Source organism: Gobio gobio (genome assembly GCF_949357685.1).
Source record: "Gobio gobio genome assembly, chromosome: 14".
NCBI classification, from domain to species: Eukaryota; Metazoa; Chordata; class Actinopteri; order Cypriniformes; family Gobionidae; genus Gobio; species Gobio gobio.
In genome coordinates this window covers 47,532,118-47,545,728 of record NC_137107.1, presented here as the reverse complement: position 1 = coordinate 47,545,728, position 13,611 = coordinate 47,532,118, and the positions used below count along the sequence as shown (strand labels likewise).

The following is a 13,611-nucleotide window of genomic DNA, read 5'->3' as shown; positions in this document are numbered from 1 at the left end:
AGTTTTATCAAATCACCAAAGAATGGTTTTGGTTTACTCAAAAACTTTCAGAATAATACAAAGACAATAATTCAAAAAGGTAAAAAATAACAGAAAACAGGCTTCACCCAAAGCGCGGCCGCAAAGCTTTTTTTACTTGGATACTTTATGGGGTGTGGCCTTATAATGCAGAAATTCCTTATACGGTAATCAACTGGCTTACCTTATATTTTCCAAGGTCACCATGAGTTTGCAAAAAGCACACATCTCTATCATCTTTTCTTTGCAGCGGACACTTGAAGACTTAAAACCTTTGTTAAAACCACATCTTCATATAGCTCCCAGTCTATTTAACCTTCCCCTTTTTTAGGGACCCCGTTGCCCAGAGCTCAACACCAGGGCAAAACAGTTATTCACATGCTGATCTCATTGACAAACCAAGCTCACACATAATCTGCAAACTTTGTATTATACTTTGTTTCAAGAGATTCAAACTTCTCTTGCAAGTTAAATATTTCACAATTGGGGCATTAATCTTCTAACATCATTCAACAGCTTGTTTAATCTCTCCATTTGTCTGATGGCTCTTAACCTCTGCTTGCTCCGCCAGATCAGTCCTCCACTGGATGGGTCCTGGTGTGGTTTCCCATTCTTTTCTCACTCTTCTGGGCCTTTTGGATTTTCCTGGCGTGGTCTTTCTGGAGTCGTTCAACTAGAAGATCGTCCATAAATAATTCAATTTTATCTGTCGTATTTTTTACACTGATTTAGGAGAGATCTTGTTTCTGGGAATTGACCAGAAGAGTTCAAATTCACTTACCAAACTGTCACCCGATTCAAACTTCATTACTAATTTTGGCAAATACCCTCTTAGATTAAAACACTCTATTAAAACAATCTGAATCTCAAATTTTATTTGTAAGGGCAATTTTTGTCAATCATAGATGTGAATGTAAACTTTGCTCACTTAGACAACTTAGGGCAACACTTTTTCTCATGAATCTGTAGATGCGATGATTGGATGAAACTCTTCCCACATGAAGAGCACTGGTGCGGCTTCTCTCCAGTGTGAACTCTCTCATGCCTTTTCAGGTTTCCTGCCAGAGAGAAACTCTTCCCACAGTGTGAGCACTTGTACGGTTTCTCTCCGGTATGAATTCTCTGGTGTGTTTTTAAGTGGTCGGATGTAGTGCAGCTCTTCCCACATTCAAAGCACACATACAGTCTCACACCAGCATGAATACTCTTGTAATGCTCTAGTAAACTTTTCAGTTGTGTAAAACTCTTTCCACATACAGAGCAAACGTGAGGCTTCACACCAGTATGAAGTTTAACGTGTCTTCTTAAGCTTGATGCCACAACAAATGTTTTCTCACACTGATCACAGCTGAATGATCTCACTCCAGAGTGAAGGCGCAGATGATCTTTAAGAGAGCTTTTGAGAGAGAAACTCTTTCCACACTGAGAGCATGTGAACGGTTTCTCTCCAGTGTGAATCCTCATGTGTGTCTTAAGGTTTGATTTTTCTGTGAAACTCTTTCCACACTCAGAGCAGGTTAAAGATCCTTTGACTCCAGATTTTCCAGCTTGTTTCTGTGTGAAACTCTTTTCAGTCTTTGAATCGACTGCGTTTCCATCTTCATTTTTGAAATGATGAGGTTTTTGCTGCTCGTCTTCATTCACTTCCACCAGGTCTAAAATCAACATTAAATTCCCATAATTCGATAAAAGAATAAATGAGAAACAAAAATAAATATTGTTAAAACTCTCAATTTCGCACAAATATAGTTTGATACTAGTGTAGTTTTAGATGTATTGTTATTGGTCAGTTTTCATCTTAATGTTCCTCATTAGAGAGAATGAAGGAAAACACCAACCTATTTGTTCCTCTGTCTCTTCATCTTTTATCCTGCAGGGTTCTTCCTCAAACTCCATCTTTACAATAGTATGTCTGTAGTTTCTCCTGGAGTAATTCCTCCTGCTTGCTTCTTCTTCTCCTGTGGGAAGATGGGAATATTCCCAGCATTTAAACTCTCATGAACGGCTGTGGGAGCGGCTTCACTGACTGAAGGTGTGAATTGTGGTCGCTGTTGCTCATTTAGCAGATGATCATCACACTCACAATCACTCTCAATTATCCAGGTGCAAATGTTTGCTCAAACAGTCATTTAGATACAATTTTATTTTGATTAACTGTAATTTACTAAATGTTGGTCTTACATGAGATTAGGTTTATAAGGTTGATTGAATTAAAGAAGTTGAGATTTATTTTCCAAAATGTTCTTGCAACAGAACATAATTCAGGCTCTAAATAATAATGACATATTAAACTAGTATTGTGTTTGCAAACTGTAACTGTTCTCTCTTTAAGTATTTTAGTCTTCTCAAAAGTGGTATTATCATAAATGAGTTCTATATTTCCAGCACTGCTAATTAAGCTATCAATTATCTCGATTCAAATGAACTAAACAGTATCAAACACATATTCAAACAAGACATTTCTGTATGTTTGAACGATTTTAGACCATAATATAAGGACATTTCTAGCCATTTTGACTCTCCATAGGCAAAATCCTTATTGGTGCCTCCAATCTAATCCTAAAAAGCAACATTGGTGTATTCATTTGAATCCTTATTAACAAATATCATTCATTCATTTAGAAACTTGTGCGATTTAAACTGAGGACCAACACTACACAAAATCTGCTTAAAAGGTCCTGTTCTTCGTGATCCCATTTTTCAAACTTTAGTTAGTGTGTAATGTTGCTGTTAGAGCATACATAATGCCTGTAAAATTATAAAGCTCAAAGTTCAATGCCAAGCGAGATATTTTATTTAACAGAAGTTCCCTTTCAAAGCCTACAGCGAACGGCTGGTTTGGACTACATCCCTGTACATCCTGCTTTAATGACGTCAGTAGAACAGTTTGTCGACTAACCTCCGCCCACAAGAATACGCAAAAAAGGGGGCGTGGTCTTGTTGCTCCCTCGTGGAGAAGAGGAAGTGTTGCGTTTGGTTCGGTTCGGTTCGGTTGCGTTTGTTGCCATGTCGTTCAGACGCTGTTATTTTCATCCCGGAGTCAAATCACCTTTGTTTGGCCTTCAGGGGCTGTAGTTTGAGCACATGCATCTCCCCGTTATGGTAAGAGGCGTGACCTTCCCGGGCAATGTGTGCAAAGCTGCTGTCCAATCACAACACGGGAACCGCTGGCACAATCAGAACTCGTTACGTATTTCTGAAGGAGGGACTTCATAGAACGAGGAAATTCTCAGGCCGTTTTGAGGACAGTGAAAACAGCGGTATACAGATAAGTAAATTGTGTGAAAAATACTGTGTTTTTTTACACATGAAACATGAACACATGTTATATTGCACACTGTAAACACAATCAAAGCTTAAAAAAAACACGAAAAACGGGACCTTTAAAGTATGATAAGGCAATAAAATAATTCTTTAACAAATTGTATTTTATGAAATAGTTTATTAAATGTATACTTAACTGATCTTAAAAAGTTAATTTTAGACACTCGATGGTATTCCAGAAAGTCCTCATGTAAAAGTCCTTCTCCTTGCAGCATGACTTTTTAAAGTATGAACAATAGTTTGTTTGGTTAAGAACTACTCAATTAAATTAAGAAGCATTTTTATGTTGTTTATTTCCACTGTTGTACTGAAAACATACCTTACATAACAGTTTTCAAAACCAATATCAATATCAATATCACACACCCCTTAAAGGGTTAGTTCACCCAAAAAAAAAAATGTCATTTATTACTCAAGTTGTTATTTTGGGTTTGTTTGGCACACCAAAAATATTCTTGTCACTTTATAATATTAATATTGAACCACTGTACTCACATGAACTGATTTAAATATGTTTTTAGTACATTAATGGATGTTGAGGGAGGAAATGTCATTGCTGGCTATGGAGGACTCACTGAGCCTTCGGATTTCAACAAAAATATCTTAAATTGTGTTTTTCCGAAGATGAACGGAGGTCTTACGGGTGTGGAACGGCATGAAGGTGAGTAATTACATTATTTTAATTTTTGGGTGAATTAACCCTTTAAATGTATTTATCAAACTGGGCAGTGGTATTATTAAAAATATGACATCAGTCAAAATGATGAAGAGTCATTTAATACAAGTTATTAAAAGAGATCAGTGTCTGTGAGCAAAGAACATACAGACAAAATCAAACTTCACTACTAATTTTAGATTACATTTCTGTATTAAAGGTAATTCCATTGTTTGCTTAATCTGAATATCAAATTATTTATTTACAAGTCATGGATCTGAACTTTGCTCACTTAAACACCTTCGGACAATGCTTTTTCTTATGAGTCTGTACATTAGATAATTGGGTGAATCTCTTCCCACATAAAGAGCACTGGTGCGGCTTCTCTCCAGTGTGAACTCTCTCATGTGCTTTCAGGTTTCTTGACTGAGAGAAACTCCTCCCACAGTGTGAGCACTTGTACGGTTTCTCTCCAGTGTGAACTCTCTGGTGTGATTTTAATTTGTCTAATGTAATAAAGCTCTTCCCACATTCAGAGCACACATAACGTCTCACACCAGTATGAATACTCTCATGTACTTTTAAAGAGTTCAGTTGTGCAAAACTCTTTCCACAGAAAGAACAAACATGAGGCTTCACATCAGCATGAACTATAAGGTGTCGTCTAAAGCTTGATGCCAAAACAAATGTTTTCTCACACTGATCACAGCTGAATGATCTCACTCCAGAGTGACTGCGCAGATGAACATTGAGAGAGCTTTTGTGAGCGAAACTCTTTCCACATCTGCATGTGAACGGTTTCTCTCCAGTGTGAATCCTCATGTGCACATTTAAGGTTTTTTTACGTTTGAAACTCTTTCCACACTCAGAGCAGGTGAAAGAGACTTTGACACCAGATTTTCCAGTTTGTTTCTGTGTGAAACTCTCTGTCTTTGAATCGACTGCGTTTCCATCTTCATCTTTTAAATTATGAGGTTTTTGCAGTTTGTCTTCATTCACTTCCACGGGGTCTAAAAGCAACATATAAAATTCCCATAATGCAATAAAAGAATAAATGAGAAACAATAATATTGTTTAAAATCTTAATTTCGCACAACTCTAGATTAATACTAGTATAGTTTTAGATGTATTGTTATATGTCAATTTTCATCTTAATTAACCCTTTCGCACGTATGATCAGACCGGTGTGATCAGTCTTGGCTGGTCCCTAAAGCGTACAGTAGTGTTTTTTTTGGTGGCCTGTTTTAATTTTAGTTTTAGTCTAGTCTTTGTGTCAAGCTGTCATTTTAGTTTTTATTAGTTTTAGTCATAGTCATACTCTTTTTAGTCTAGTCAAGTTTTAGTCGACTAAAAGTCTGAGCATTTTAGTCTTATTTTAGTCAGAATTATCTATGACTATTTTCGTCTAGTTTTAGTCGACGAAAACAGATGACATTTTAGTCAAGTTTTAGTCAATGAAAATTGTATTTTAGTCTCTTTTTAGTAATGCAATTTTATTTAACTCAGTCAATATAGTATAAGTACATATTATAGACAAAACCAAAATCTTTTAGCCAAACCCATTTCAAACAATGTTATCTTATTATATTATTGTTACCTTATAGACTCAAGAATACATCCATTCCAGACACGGAAGACGCTCTGATTTGAAGTTACAACATATCTATTTTACCAACTAAACATGTTAGAAGTACACACACATACATTTAAATAAAATAAATAAAAACATTGAGATGTCTCTTAAGGTTTGTGGTGTTTTTTCCTGTGATTTTGAGGCCTATCTTTTTCCACAACACCCGTTTTATTTCACACTTCAATGTAATAAAAGTTTTTCCAAATGTCTTAAGAATAAATGCATATTTAATTTAATAATAGGAAAATGATATCCAAATTATTATTTAATTTGTTTAAAATTAGACCCACATTATAGTTAAAATGTTTTTCTGTCTTGTATTTTATCTCAAAATAAAGGATGTAATTTTATTCCACATGGAAATGAGCGGAAAAAAGTGAATACAGCCTCCTATTCACTTATGAGGTAATCATAATGCTGCGGTTATTTTAACATATCTAATTGCTGCCGTTATAACGGCCCATTTCAAATGTTTACGTGCTTTTCTTTCTTTTTTTTTGAGCAGTGATTAATTATCTTGCTCTTGTAAATACTTGCCAATATTTCAGTAATGCAAGTCTAGATCTTTAAAATGCATCCAAATAACAGCGAAGCACAACCGCACGGTGCTCTGCAGTGGCCAAAAAGGATATAAACAGTGAATTCTGAAGTGATATATTATTGAAAACTCAGAGATGTGGATTCAGACGGCACAACACGACCTTGGTGTTTGTCAAACAGTAATTGAGTTAGGTAATTCGACCAGAGATTTTTACACAGGTGGTGGGAGAAAAACTTGTTTGATAAACTGATATTCTGGATTAAGACGACAATAAAATAACTGACTAGCCCCTGTAAGTGATGAAAACACTGTACGACCGCAGGATAAACAATTACCGTCCGAATAGGACTTACAAACACCGACTGGACGCCCATCGGTCCCGTTCACTCACCGGAGCTGCATCTTCTATTATGCCGTGCAAGTGGGGCTTGAGGAGAGTGATGTTGCCTGTGTCTGCGCAGTGAGACCTGATGCAGCCCCTGAATGAGACAGGGGCTGCATGACAACGTTTGTTGACGACGATATTTAGTCATACTTTTTGTTGACGAAAGAAACACTAGCGTACAGTCACACCGGTGTGATCAGTCTTGGCTGGTCCCTAAAGTCACACCAATGTAGGGCTGTCAAAAATGGCTGAAAAGCTAAATTCTTTCTTAAATATGATCAAAATTCGAATTATCTTCGAATTCTAAAGGCAATACTTAATTTTAGAGGGGAAAAGTACTGTATTGTATCCTATGCCCACAAGAGGACGCAAGCCAGCGCAACAAGCAAATGCAAACCAAATCAATCATTGCGTCTTTTATTGAAATTAAATTACATTCACTTTTTAAAGGGCATTAACTTTTCAAAAAATTGTTATTAAATGAAATATAATTTCACTAATGAGCATGTAAGGAAAATTAGGTAACAAAAATGGATAAAGCTGCAAGTGCATCAGTAACCTGAGAAGACATGTTTCAACAGACAACGAACACAAAATGGCAAACGGACATTCAGAAACAATCCACTTCCACTCACTAAACATCAACATATTGTTGATGAAAAAACACCAAACGGTCAACTTGACCTGCAGCGAGTGCAGAGCGTTTTTTGCTGAGGTATGATCAAGTATGTGGATATATATATAACGCTATACTGCATGTTTTTGCCACCAACTGAGAGGATTTTCGTCAGCCGGCATAGCGTATCTTCTCTTTTATTTATATCCATCTCATGCTCCAAAGCCCTGATTGCCTTGTTCTGCACTGCTCTGTGTCTGACTGAATTCACCCATTTTCTCTCTGACTCCGAGTCCTCACTGTTTTTTCCGCCTTTTTCAAATGAACAACACAGCCGCACCGCTGTACTGGATAAACAAACCGGGTCAGTTCCGTCACCGTCATGCCTCTACCAAAAATTCGAATGCACGTTTTTGCATTTGAATGTGTATTTTTTTTTGTAAATTCGACGAATATTCGAAATTCGAATTTTTATTTGACAGCCCTACACCAATGTGATCAGTCTTGGCCGGTTCCTTAAAGCATACAGGCACACCAGTGTGATCAGTCTTGGCTGGTCCCTAAAGGGTACAATCACACCGGTGTGATCAGTCTTGGCTGGTCAGCTGTGTCAGCTGAGCAGCACGAAGCACACTTATAGTGCAGACGCAATGTGCTGATGATATAAAGTAGAGCCGGCCGATATGACCAAAATCTCATACCACGATAACGATAGAGATATATATATATATATATATATATATATATATATATATATATATATATATATATATATATATATATATATATATATATATATATATATATATATATATATATATATATATATATACATATATATATATATATATATATATATATATATTTATTTATTAGGGATGCCACAATTCTCAATATAATATTGAACTGTTCGGTACGGCATTCACGGTTTTGCATTGAATCAATTATTTTCTACAAATTCTATCATTAGCCTCCATCCTAATACTGAACAACGCGACATACATTCACATCACACGTTAGTGGTGGAGTTATACTCACGAATACTTTAGCTATTTACAATCACGAAAGTTCATTATTTGCATGCGTTTTAAAGCCTTGCCTGCTCATTCGCGTGCACGGTTTTATCACGCCTGTCAAACACGTGATTACTGAACTAAGTAGTCGTCTTACTGCGCTAATACTGTCAAATACACACAAGGTTAACATAAACCTGGTCGGTTATATCTAAAGTGAAAGTAAAATCGTGTGTGTGCACGGAGGTTTTAAATTGACAGCAGTGCAGTAGTGAACACGCTGTCCTTAAAGGGTAACTAAACCCTAAACCAACTTTTTTTAGTTAATGATCTGTAATACTGGGGCTTTATTAATGCTGTTCATTGATTCGAGTAAATGTTTTGACATTTGAGTATAAAGTGTTTTAATTCTATAAAATCTGGTGTAAAACCGCCAAAGTGCTGCCCTCTTAAGGTTGAACGGTGGCTACTGCAGTTGAATTTTCCTATTGGACGTTGTGGTACATCGTGACGTAGGATGGTACCTCCAACGGCTCACTATCCGCGCCCCTGGCACGAGCTCACCACGCCCTCAGAAATGTTTTCCCCAATCACATGATGAGAACGGCTTCACTCCAGTATGAACTGTCATATTACATGAAGTAGACACATTATGAAGGAAACTGACTTGACACTTGTTTTAACATTGTAATGAAGAAAATGCGGTTAAATAATGCAGTTGTCAGTACACGTCAGGCTTTTCTTGCGATATTATTGCCGCCCATCATGTGTACAGATAATTTTCATACATGAGACGCGCTTTCAAATCCTGACCCACAAGTGGTTGCCGCGGTAACGGACAACAATACCATAACGTGCTGGCTTATATAGTCTAACTTATCTGAGAAAATCCGTTTATAATAGGCTTTTAGGTCTTTACTTATTGGTCTTGCGCTGCTCATTGATTCAGTTCATTTGAATGAAAATCCATCGTATGTATATCAGATATCTGATCTATTTTTAGTGGCATTCAGTGTAAGGATTTGACTGTTCATAGATTAGGTCAGTTCTCTTGCGCTGCTGCTTCGCTAGCATCGTCGGCATTGGGAGTTAACGCAGTTTGAGCAGCGGCTCGCATTGATAAGGCTCTGGGTCTGTGTCTACAGACAATTCACCCTCCTCCACTTCAGGTGAAGGTAGGAGAATGACCCCTCTGTTGCAAAGCTGGCGTCACTCCAGTCATTCTCCATCTTTGCGACTCGCGAGTCTGACAGCTGTCAATCAATCCGTCACTGTGGGTCTCAGGTGCACGCCCTCCGCTCAGTCCCGCCCTCGGTTCGTCCCCTCTGTCTCCGCTGGGCTCTGCCCACTTTTCCAGCGTTTTTCAAATATTGCCAGTGGGTGGAGTTAAGCTCTGAGCTGGGGTTTAGTTACCCTTTAAAGGGACAGTTCACCTCTAAAATTATGTCATTATTTACTCACTCTAATATTGTTCCAAACCTGTATTTATTTCTCGATGACAGAATTTTCTTTTTTGAATGAACCATCCCTTTAATGTTAATACAACAACAAAAGACAAAGAGAAAATCACTCACTGCTCTTGACTGAAAAACTAGTATAGCTTTAATAAGAATCAATGTATATTTTATAGTGAAGTCTATGTAGTGTTTTATTTGTACATTTATTCATTGAATTTCATACTTATATGCTAATGTACAGCTCTGAGCTGCCAGTGTAAATCTTTATATATATTTATTTTATATTTTACAATACACTAGGAATGTGTACAAGGGTTTTTTTTTAAAGTAAAGTTTTAAGTTTAAGTAAGGGTTTTCAATTATTTTAAGTAAACTAAAGAAAGAGTATTGCAATAAAAAATAGTCTTTTTCTCCTTTACCTCTTGCTGTTCCTGTCGCCTAAGAATAGAATAGCAAAAAAACTGATGTGACAAGCCATCAGAACCGAACCGAACCGAAAACGTGGTTAAAAACTAGGGGTGCTCCGATTGATCGGCAACCGATCTCGATCGGTCGATAATCGCTTTGGGATGATTGATCGGCGGTCTCCAAAAAGGCCGATCTCATGAACCGATCGCAGCTGACGACACATAAAACCCGCACCAGCCGTGAGAGCGAGGGCATGATATGCAGCGACACCATCTCATTCTCTTTCCAGCGCGGGTAAAATAATTATAATGCTGAAGGTGAGGTACAATTTATATTTCTATATTAAATAACTTACGCAGTCATTTGAAAACTTTCTGTGGGATGTAAGTTCACAAACAGCGCGCGTGAATCACCGCGTGCGCGCTCTCTCTCTCTCCCTTTCATAACTTAATGCTCAAATGGCTTCACATCAAAGCATCGCATCTGCACTAAAATCGAGCTGCACAGTTGACACAGGATTTGCCACTTTGCACAATCGAGGCGGTGTCCCATCGTCACTAAAGTTTATCATTTGCATTTATTTTTAAGTCTTGCCAGTGTTCAAACCGCTCAGCACTCGCGCGCTCTCCAGACCGTGCGCGCGCGCGCGCACACACACACACACACACCATCTCACAAAAAGCTTGCGAGACAAATTGCGCTGAAATGGTCAGATACACACAAATGTATGTACTAAATGACCGTCTTGACGAGTATGCACGTAAACCCCATCGTGACTCGCGAGTGAACGTTTGTGCAACTGTAACCGTATCCGTGTTCGCTCTTAAAGTGACAGCTGTCGAATAAACTGCTGCTGTCTCTGAGTTTCTCTTTGTCTTGTGTTGTTTGATGAACCTTAATGACACTCACTGCTCTTGAATGACTAACTTTTGCAACCTTAAGTGTAAGGATTAATCTGATTTAATTTATTCAGGGAAGACCAATATTAATTTACATTTGTTTTCTTATTAAATGTATTTAGTATTTCTTACCTCAATACTAATGTTAGACCTCCCTGAAAAATTGTTTTTAAAAACAAAATGCACTGCATGATCAAATATTAAGGTGAGATAATTAGATACATTTATTATATACATTTATTTGAGAAAGATGGCCTACAGTAGCCTTAAGTTATCTCATTTTCTAAAATAAACACTTGGTGGTTCTTCAAGATCTTGACTCCGTTAATTTAGAGTTAGTTTCATTTCTACAAATGGTGCAAACTCTGCAAGATTATAGATTAAAGATTGCCATTCCCCTGCCATTCTGTGATCGGCAATCGGCAGATCATGATCTTGGTGATCGGTAATCGGCCCCAAAAATGCTGATCGGAGCATCTCTATTAAAAACCGAGGTATGTATTGAACTGTGGACTAACTGAATTGTTCCATCCCTAATATATATATATATATTTATTATTCCCTTGAAATTGTCATTGCAATTATTAACTAGATAAAAAAGTTTGTCGATCGGTAGGTCGGTAGGTAGGTCGGTAGGTAGATAGATAGATGCAGTTGCTAGGGTATTCTAAGTGGTTGCTATGAGATTAGATAGCTTTATACCATTGTTTGAAGGAACTGCATGCTATATTTTATATGAAAATAAGCTGACAACATTCTTCCCGAAAAAACATTGTTTTTCTATAACATTAAGCCTCAAATGTCAACAATAGATTGGTTTGATTATTTTTTTTTAATGAAAAATATGCATGGCATTATAATGTTAATAGTGCTTGTTAATTAATAGTTAATGTTATATGTGTATATATTCAAGACAAATGTGTTATATTTATATACAAGATAAATTATATAATATACACACAGTACATGTAAATATTTCTTCAATATATACACACACATACATATTACATACATATACTAATTTGTGATTATTAATTATTTTTCTCCTTTTATTTAGAAGTGTTTGTCATTGAATCATTAATTTAAAAGATTGCCACAAACAATGCATTTTGCAACACCACGAAATAAACAATATGCATAATTTGAAATTATTCACTTTTTGTTTCGCCCATCTGATATGTCATATCGCAAGATCACAAGGTCATATCACAGAAAGTTTTTAAATTGCTTTGTGAGTTATTTAATAAGGAAATATGAGTTGTACCAATTCATTATAATTATTTTAGCCAAGCTGGACAGAGATTGAGACGGTGCTGCTGCATGTCATGCCATATAGCTCTCAGCGCAGGAGCGCGTCTTCTTGTGTCTATCTATGTGTCGTCAGCATGAGATTGGCCTTTATAAAGACCACTGATCAAATCAAGGCGATTATCGACCGGTAGCTGTTCAATCGGAGCACCCCTACTTTTCATTATAGTTTGACAACAAGTTTTATTCATATCACACACACATTGTGTAAGTAACACATGTGTGAATATTTTTAATAAAAATAAAAAATTAAATAAAAGTAGATCATCATTCATACAGCACTATTGTGACTGCGGAAACAATAAAGCAATACGTTCTGTGTAACAGCCGCCTTGGACAACTCACGCTTAGGGGTCAGCCAGAATATTTTTAATTTATGTGTGAAAGGGTTAATGTTCCTCATCAGTCATTTAAGAGAATGAAGGAAAACACCAACCTATTTGTTCCTCTGTCTCTTCATCTTTTATTCTGCAGGGTTCTTCCTCAAACTCCATCTTTACAATAGTATGTCTGTAGTTTCTCCTGGAGTAATTACTTCTGCTTGCTTCTTCTTCTCCTGTGGGAAGATGGGAATATTCCCAGCATTTAAACTCTCATGAACGGCTGTGGGAGCAGCTTCACTGACTGAAGGTGTGAATTGTTGTCGCTGTTGCTCATTTAGCAGATGATCATCACACTTACAATCACTCTCAATTATCCAGCTTTAAGTGTTTTACTCAAACAACTGTTTAGAAACAATTAAATTCCTCCAGCTGGTTTTTATGTTGCTCTTACTTTAGATAGGCCTATGCTTAAGGTGCAATAAAAACAGGTTTGAATTGTTCATTACATAAAATGAAAACACGGCTCATAGTCATCACAAATTATAAGTCAGTAACGAGTTTACGTTTCTCGAGCGTAATGAACATCATCACTCGGTTCACTTCGATTAATTTCTGAGTGATTAATTAAATTAACCGACTCGTTTAGTCGTTTGGATTTAGATTTCTCCTAATAAATGATAAATGAATGTACTCACAGTGTGAAAACATCAGCTTTAGAGCAGAATGAGCGGCTGTGTTCCACTTCTCATGTTTATGTTCTTCCCTCGCTCACTTCTCTTCTTCTTCTAGACTCGGATGTGTGTTTGGGTTGCTCGAGCGCCTCCACTGGCGGAAAACAGGCAATTCGTCGCGGTTAAAGTGAAAGTTGCTCATTCAAACAATATTATCTGCCTGCCAATATTTTCTACACGATCTTGAAAAGTTAGAAGGAAACAATATTTAAACTGTGAAGTTCCATCTTCATTTGTGAAATGATGAGGTTTATGCAACAGATGCTGCTTGTCTTCATTCACTTCCAAATCATTAAATTC

At 36.9% G+C, this 13,611-nt stretch overlaps 1 protein-coding gene across 1 annotated transcript; it reads right to left on the bottom strand.

Moving 5' to 3' along the window:
* Positions 1-13,373, bottom strand: LOC307136847 (uncharacterized protein). Its single transcript, XM_079834167.1, has 4 exons — positions 13,276-13,373; positions 12,694-12,813; positions 1,857-1,976; positions 1-1,673 (listed from the first exon to the last, which is right to left on the bottom strand). Exons 2-4 carry the CDS (start codon positions 12,749-12,751, stop codon positions 943-945), a joined length of 909 nt encoding a protein of 302 aa, XP_079690293.1. The 5' UTR covers positions 12,752-12,813; positions 13,276-13,373; the 3' UTR covers positions 1-942.
* Positions 13,374-13,611: the final 238 nt, after the last annotated feature.

What these genes read in the sequence shown, in the direction of transcription:
- LOC307136847 (XM_079834167.1), bottom strand. Translation starts at nt 12,751, where the DNA reads ATGGAGTTTGAGGAAGAACCCTGCAGAATAAAAGATGAAGAGACAGAG. An exon ending in AGAGACAGAGGAACAAATAG is followed by an intron (nt 1,977 to 12,693) that starts GTTGGTGTTTTC and finishes ATCTTCCCACAG; the next exon opens with GAGAAGAAGAAGCAAGCAGG. An exon ending in AGAGACAGAGGAACAAATAG is followed by an intron (nt 1,674 to 1,856) that starts GTTGGTGTTTTC and finishes TGTTGATTTTAG; the next exon opens with ACCTGGTGGAAGTGAATGAA.